This window comes from Ursus maritimus, unplaced genomic scaffold (assembly GCF_017311325.1).
Source record: "Ursus maritimus isolate PB19 unplaced genomic scaffold, ASM1731132v1 scaffold_13, whole genome shotgun sequence".
NCBI lineage: Eukaryota > Metazoa > Chordata > Mammalia > Carnivora > Ursidae > Ursus > Ursus maritimus.
The window spans coordinates 68,339,894-68,348,156 of record NW_024423675.1 but is presented as its reverse complement, the minus strand read 5'-3'; the positions used below and the strand labels follow the sequence as shown (position 1 = coordinate 68,348,156).

General features: G+C 50.4%; 1 protein-coding gene across 1 annotated transcript in view; it reads left to right on the top strand.

Annotated features, from left to right (window-relative positions):
* TTLL2 (tubulin tyrosine ligase like 2) overlaps positions 1–6,918 on the top strand; it is an 8,541-nt gene extending 1,623 nt beyond the window's left edge. Inside the window, 4 exon segments of the mRNA XM_008688548.1 lie at positions 1,956–2,040; positions 5,308–6,158; positions 6,160–6,518; positions 6,521–6,918. Coding sequence (XP_008686770.1) covers positions 1,956–2,040; positions 5,308–6,158; positions 6,160–6,518; positions 6,521–6,918 — 1,693 coding nt within the window.
* Positions 6,919–8,263: the final 1,345 nt, after the last annotated feature.

The following is an 8,263-nucleotide window of genomic DNA, read 5'->3' as shown; positions in this document are numbered from 1 at the left end:
CCGGGGCTGAACCAGACTCTCAGGGATCCTAAAGCCCGTAAGTATAATAAGGACCTAATTAGACATTTGGGTGCAGCTTCTAAGAGCCAGCTTGCTGCTTGTCCTCCAACACTGCATATGTGTTGCTGAAATCGGCCAAGGCCCAGCCAAGGCAGACTCGAGAACGTGGCTTGCCCGGAGCTGTGCGTCTCTGGCTGCACGTCACCGGCCCCTCTGGGTCTCTACTTGCTCACACACAGTGTCACACGGTGCTTCTTTTCCAGCGCGTGCTGATGTTCTCCATCCAAACGAGGGCTTTGAACCTGGGAATGTTCCAGCAACATTCCCAGTCACAGACTGTCCCTCTCCTAATGGAGATGAAACCACAGGGCCTTCGTCCTGCAGGCCAGTGCAACCCCCCCCCCCACTGCTTTGGGGTGGAGCTCAGTGCCTTCTGGTTTCCTTCTGGAAGTTTTTATGTGGAGGCTGACCTTAACTTGGAATGCCACACAGGGACTCTTCATGCATCAAGACTCATTGACCGACGAGCTGTTTCCAGTGTCTGCAGGTCTGTGGCCGTGCACCTGCCAAGAACGAGCCCATGTCCCAGGGCCCCTCCCGCAGACCCCACCTGGAAAGCTTAGCCTCCCACCGGAGAGAGCATCTGGAAATGCAGGCAGGAGCTCTCGGCTCTATCAGCATGACTGTGTATAGGTAATAATTTCTTTCCAGTGAACAAGTGGAGTGTACATATTATTAGTAATTATTACTATTTGGACACATTCCTGGGACAGTCACGATACGTCCACATGACTGCCCAGGGAGGCTGAGAACTGTATTCCAAATAAAGCGTTTCCAAGCTGGGAGAGAATGTTTAATGGCCTCTTTTCAGGATAAATTCTGTGGTCCCTGCGAGCTCTTCCAGCGGGAGCTCCAGCTATGCTCAGGTTTAGAACAACAGCACTTACGGTGACAAGTGCCTCCCCTTCCTCCCTGGATGAATGGCAAGTAATTTAAGATAATTAACACGTCATATTCTATTTTCACGTTACGCATGTATGTTTGCATGTGATATTTACATCGCACGACACATCACTTTGCCTTTGAGCTCAATTTGGTACTTTATTTATTATAGGCATCAATTTATAATTAATTGATGCCTTGGGGAAATAGCCAGGGCTCTCTGCCTATGCAAATAAAGTACCCAACACTGCCCTAATTATAGGAGTTATTTGCATCTTTAATTACTTTCATTGTAAGAGCAGTCATCTCACTTCCCCATCGGTACAGCTTATGTGTCACAGTTTACAAGTCCAAATTCCCAAATAAACATTCAGTTACTGATTTAAGCACTTGGAGAAAAGGTTGAAAGGTCTAGTGTTTATTCGGTAAAATGTCAGGTTTGGTGATGTCTATTTTAATTGGGAATAGAACTTTCCACTGAATTTTGAGTTCAAGACCAAGAAGCTTAAGTTAGCCGTCAGCCTCTTGGTTTCTGACCTAGGTAAATGGGATGGTATAATGTTATAAAAAGGGAGAGGAAATCTTAGGCAAAAATGAGCAATAGAGTGTAGGAATCCTATATCTAACTGTACTCAGTGTTTCTTAGCTGCGGCTGAAATGAAGGAAAATGTACAACGTCTTTATTCCTCTAATTTACAGGAAAAAATGGAGCCCCCAGGCTCTCCCCGGCCCCAACCCCACACTGGTCTGCTGGTTCATTCATTCATTCCACCAACAAGAGGGCATCCAATGCAGGAATAGGGATTAAAAAGCAGCCCTGACCTCATAAACTTCTACTCCGGGGGTGAGGTGGATGGATGGCCATGTCCACACCCTCGCTGGCCACAGCCCCCGGAAAGGGGACACTCACCCGGAGACCCGGGGTGGGGGCGCTGGGGGCAGCCACAGCGGCAGCTCCCCGACCTCCCCTCTGGAGCTCAGACAGCTGACCCCATGCTCACCGGACTGGACAGGCTGCCGGGTTCCCTGCGGGTGTGCGGAGAGCGCAGGTACGCGGACACCACCCCAGCGGGATCCTGCCGGCATCCGAGTCCAACCGTCAGTGGGTCCGCAGAGTAAACAAGCGGTTATTCTCGTGGCAGCACAGACGCGGTCATGCCGGACACTAATTAGATAAAGATCCTCCTGCCCTTACAACTGCAGAGGCGGGCAGCACGCGCTCGGCTTCACTGTGTGGACACCATCTGACCCCGCCTCCAGGGGCCCGAAGCCCCGCCTCCAGGGGCCCCTCACTCTTGCCCCTCTGAGGGTCCTGCAGCCAGTGCTGGTCTGGGGTGTTACTTGCGTCCTCTGCAGGGCCTCCCTGCTTCTGTCCAGAACCACCCAGGCCCTGACCCTCTTGGGCTGTTTGCCCCTCCTCCTAAAAAGGTCACGTGGTATTTAATCACACAAAATATATGAAGGACAGTGATGCCAGCCGCCGCCACCCAACTGCCACAGACAACCTTAGTGTTGATCACCCCGTGCAGGGGGCACCTCTAACCCTCTGCTGGACTTTGATGCTCCCCCTCCTCCCCCTTCACCTCTGCCTCACCTCCCCCTTCAGTTCCTTCCTCACCTTCCCCATCACCTCCCCACCATGCTCCCCTGTCACCTTCCTCCCAGCATCCTTCTCTGCTCCTCCCTCACCTCCTCCTTCACCTCCCCTCTCACCTCCTCCTTCAGCAGCAGGAGGCCAACCTTTGGACACATAACACCGGAGAAAACCACGTGAGACACATGCATTTCACAGTGCTCCTTCTGTGTCCATGGACCATGTGGCCACACCCAGAGCTAGAGCCTACTGCGGCTGGTCCTGCCATGGCCATGAGTGGTGTCACCTTGTCACCTTCCTCCCTCCTAGAGGACATCTTTTCCTTCAGCTCAGATCAAGGAAGAAAATGAGTGATTATGAAGTTCTCCGTGGATAGCCTCACTCTTATGCACAAGGAAGACAATCTGTTCTGCGATGAGACAAGGGTATGACTGTTGGCCCGGCTGCCCTGCTCCAGGAAGGGGCCCAGGCCGTGTGGCTCCAGGGCCCGTGAGCATGCCGAAGAGGTTTTGTCCCAGTTTCCTCCAGCAGGCAGCCTTTACCCCACAGGCAAGCGTCGCTGCCACACTTAGAGTTATGAGAACATCTTCACTCCCCTTAAAATTAGCACTTCCTCCTTTATACGTACCGGCGGCGAAAGCCGTGGAATGGCATGTGTGCCATGTAATGCCGTGTACGGCCCCGAGGGCGTGCCTTGCCACAGGAAAGGTCCTCGGCTGGCCCCTCCTCACTCGGTCACTTCCCCCATGGCGGCCTCTTCCTGCCAAAGACACCGTCCTGACACTCTCCTCCCAGGGAGGGCTTCCGAATTTGTCCCCGACCTGTTTTTCATCCATACGCCTACCCCCTCCAACACGCTTTTCTCAGACAGAAGAATTTGCTGCTGTCAGCATCTGTAAGTCTGAAAGAGGCAGGAGGAAAGAAATTCCAGTAGCTCCAGATGAACTTCTATTGAGCAGAGAAAACTCTTCATGATGCCTTCGGTTTCTCAACGAAATTTTAACAGGAAGACCGATACTTAGCTGCAATGGGATCCAGGGCCAGTGGCTGCGTAAACAGCCCCACTGAATACCCAGAGTCTCATTAGACGGTGTCCTTCACCTCTCAAGAGGATAACTGACTGGCCTCCTTGGTTCCATGGTGAGGGGAAACCCAGGTTTGCAGACTGGCCTCAAGAGCTGAACTTCCCAGTCTGTCCTTGCCCACTGACCCACGGAGCTGGGAGAAGGCCAGGCTCCTATGGCCACTGAGTGCTGATCCCCCATGAAACAAGGCTCCAGCAAGAGCACACCACACTGTCTCTTCTTGATAGGTTCATTTCCAAGGCTGGGAGGGTGGAAGGTGCCAGAAATTGGACAGTATTCAACTTGGTTTATCTGACTCAGTATTTCCCACACTGCTTTTGTGAAATGGCAGCTGATAGAACAGAAATTTTAAGAGGGTTTCACGATCAGATAAGCTTGGGGAAGATGGCAGCACTGACAAGGCACGCATTCATCTGTTGAAGCTGCAGGCGTTCACGGCTCTTTCGGACACGCTTTCGGAGCCACCGCCCCAGCCTGTCAGCAGCCTCAGGATCAGAGGTCAGCCACACTCTACGGCTGGCTTCAGATTCGGAAACAAGGTCACTGGGAGCAAGGTATCTCCTTTGCTCCTTGACTCTTCCCAATTTCAAATCTGGAGAAGTGGGGTGAGCAAGCTGGGCTCCCTCCCTCCCTCCTTCCCGCCCACTTTCGCTCTGGTCAGACTGGCTTCACTGAAAATACAGCACCAAGTTTACTCCTGTAGCATCAATCAGAGTCTCTCACACATCACAGAATTTCTACCGAACAAGTTATGTATGCCTCCTTAAATGATAAATTATGCACGAACAGTACTAACATTGTCAAATGTTTGTACTGTTTGACAAGTCAAGATCACCTGAACTTGGACTTTTTGATGAGCACATTGTTTTAAGACTTTGGAATATGGACATCTCCCCCAAGAGACTTTGACTTTATTCCTTTTTTTCCCCGAGGTCATAACGAAACATCATGCCTCATCCTCAGTTTTGATTTTCTCAAAAACTATCTTATTTTCTTTCTTTGAAATTTCAGGAAAATGTTGAATATGCACTTTCTGTGTATCTTGCAAACTGTGAGGCACAATCTTCGCATAATCATTGTTTTTGCAGGAAGAGTATTTAAAAACTCAGATTTTTCTTCACTATTTTTCTTGCAAGTTACCACGTGTTTGAGTGAACCCAGCCTCTGACCACCGACGATGCGGGGGACTGCTGGTGGCCATCACAGGTGCACAGGTGTCTGGTCTCAGCTCCCTAAGCTTCTCAGGCCAGTAAGACCCCCACTAATCGTGTAACACCAGCATTCCATGCTTTTTTTGCATATTCAAATTCATCTAACTACAGAGAACTTGACATTTGCTTTTTCTAAGGAATGTTCCTCTTTTAGGCCAACAGGATTCACTGCACCCCCAGGCCTAGAGCAGAGTAGCACTCTGGAGTAGCGACAGTGTAACTGCCAACACTTTGAGCATGTCTCTAAAAGGAAGACATAGGCAGGTAATGATCAGAGAGACAGAGCGCACAGGGAGGGGCGGGTCTGTTTTTGCAGGGGTAGCAGAGATGCGGGTATCTGGTGAGACCGTTGGATGTGTGGGAAGGCACAGACCACACCACTGGCCATAGGACGTGGAATCTATTATGGGAAAGCTCCTCTAGATGATGATCCCCCCACCCACCCAGTAACGCGTTTCTGATCATCGATTTTTAGAAAAGAAAACCGTATTTCATGGCAGAAGACACACCTCCGGGGCCCATCCTGAAACCTCTGGTGTTTCGCATTGATGACCGCACACCGGAAGTGGTACAGAGCGTCCTGCTGGAGCGTGGGTGGGACAAGTTCGATAAAGGAGAGCAGAACGTGGAAGACTGGAACCTGTATTAGAGGACCTCCTCCTTCTGGATGACCGAGCACGTCAACATCAAGCCATGGCATTGCCTCAACCACCACCTGGGCACCACCAAGCTCACCAGGAAGGACCACGTGGCCAAACACCGGAAGCAAATGAAAAAGGTGTACGGCACGCCCCTGTACGAGTTCATCCCCCTGACCTTCATCATGCCCAATGACTACAACAAGTTCGTGGCCGAGTACTTTCGGGAGAAGCCCCTGCTGGGCGCCAAGCACAGCTACTGGATTTGCAAGCCCACAGAGCTCTCTCGCGGGAGGGGCATCATCATGTTCAGTGACATCGAAGACTTAGTCTTTGCTGATACATACGTAGTACAGAAATATAGCTGCAACCCTCTGCTCGTGGGCAGATGTCAATGTGACCTCCACGTCTACGTTTGTGTCACCGGCTTCAAGCCTTTGACCATTTACATTTATCAGGAAGGGTGAGTGCGGTTTGCCATGGGAAAGTTTGACCTCAGTTATCTGCAGAACAATTATGCCCATTTGACCGACAGCAGCATCGATAAATCTGGGGCCTCGTATGAGAAAATAGAAGAAGTGATCGGTCACGGCTGCTAGTGGACCCTCAGCAGGTTCTTATCCTGCCTTCGCAGTTGGGATGTGGACGATCTGCTTCTGTGGCAGAAAATCAACCACGTGATTATTCTCAGTGCTCGCCATTGCTCCCTCGGTCCCCTTCGCTGCCAACTGCTTTGAGCTCTTTGGGTTTGACATTTTGATTGATGACAACCTGAAACCGTGGCTTCTAGAGGTCAGCTTCAGCCCCGCCCTCTCCGTAGACTGTTTGGCGGACATATCAGTGAAGAGGAAGCTTATCCATGACACCACTGAGCTGATTTACTTGCAGGGTCTAAGAAATGAGAGGACAGAATGTCGTGACGGTGCCAAGGGGAGCCACGGTGTCTCCCTCGCCAAGCTAGATGCGGGCAGACTCAACAAGCCTTGCAACGCGCTCTTCTGTGAGTCCCTCTTACAGTTCACAGGTAGAACATTTAAGGATGAGTCTGTTGTGAGGATGCTGTGAAAATATGCCCAGAAAATAAGCATGCCTCCCAGCCGAGGGAAGTGACGAGCAGGAAGAAGGACCTACTTCTGTCAACAAAAGAAGCCCCCCAAACCAAGCCAAAGCTAAAGGGTAGACACTCAACCCATAAGACGCTCATTCCATTCATGTCACTCATTCAGTCATGCGTGGGCAGGGCCAGCATCTCCCCGTGCGTCCTCTCAGACGACAGCAAGGTGCCGGATCTCCAAGCAGGGAACTTTGTTCTCATTTTTCCTTTCAATGAAGCTACTTTTGGAGCTTCTAGGAATGGATTAAATGTCAGAAGAATAATCCAAGAGCTCCAGAAACTAATGAATAAGCAACATTCCCACTTGGCGGGAAAGGAAGCAAAAAGAAGGTGACAGGGTTTTGGGAAAACCAGGGATTCCTTCGCCAGGGACTGCAGCGGCTCAGCCCTTGACCTTGGCATTCAGCACATCGACCACGTCACTGGGACCCCTCACGTGGGTGTGTATGTAAATGTAATGACTGCAAAGTCAGACACAGTCAGGCAGTGATTAAATTATATGATATGACTGGTTTATTTGCTCCGATTTCTTGAGAGACAACCACCCAGCCTCTTGTCTGCACTTGGAAATGTGTTATTACAATTATACTGTGCATTTCTTTACACATGAGAAAAAGATTATCAGAACGTTTTTTAAGGACTCCGAGGTGAAAACAGTACAAAACAGGCCAAGGGTTAATGTTTTTGTTTAATGCACCCTTTTTTGTTCAAAATTATTTTTGTCAGCTTAATGATTAAACAGTCACCCGTGGTGAGGCAAATTACTGAAAACCTCCCCCCCACATCCCCAAATGGCTCTGTCATTCCTAGGTCCTGGGCCCTAACTCAGACACTGTGCTATATAGCTTCCCACGGGGACACCCATCAACCATATTCAAAAGGTGGCCCCTCTTGGTTGGTCACCTCACTGATAGATTACCATCCCAGCATGTGACCTCAGAACCTTCCAGATGCAGCGACATCACCACTCCTGCCTCCCACGAAAGCATTGACCAGTCCTAAGACACGAAGTCTCCAGCATTTACTTGAAAACATTATGCTGACTGAAAAAAAGCCAGACACAAGAGGCCACATGTTGTAGGATTCCATTTACGGGGAGCGTCCAGAGTCGGCAAACCCACAGACACAGAACGCAGACTGGTGTTTGCAGGGCCCAGGCTGGGGGACGCGGGAGCGACTGCAATGGGGGGGGGGGTGTCCTTTCGGAAGACTAGAATGTTCTGGTGATGGCTGCACAACACTGTGAATGTGCCAAGTGCCGCTAATGGTAAATTTCACGTTATGCTTATTTTACCACAATAACAAAGGTAAGCAGAACAGGACAGGCAGGACGAGACTATAGACCGAGGACACAGGGCACACGGCGGGTGATGCAGCCGTAGAAAGAGAGCGCAGGAAGCGATGCTCTCGGTATCAGCGTGTGAGTACGTACTGTGATTGCACCTGCAGGTGCCCCTCAATGGCTAACGAAATTCCAGTGCTTGGTCTGAGTGGTTCAGAAAAAAGGGGGAGCGAAAAAATCCAGCACTTTCGACATGAGGCTGTAATGCCTATTTTGTTCATTGCCAGGCTCCATGCATAAGTCCGTTTATTTGCTCCCAGCCTTGTTCCAGGAAAGATTTAAAGGAGTCAAGTGGGAAGATAAGTGCATCAAGATTGTTCTGATCTTTTACACCAGG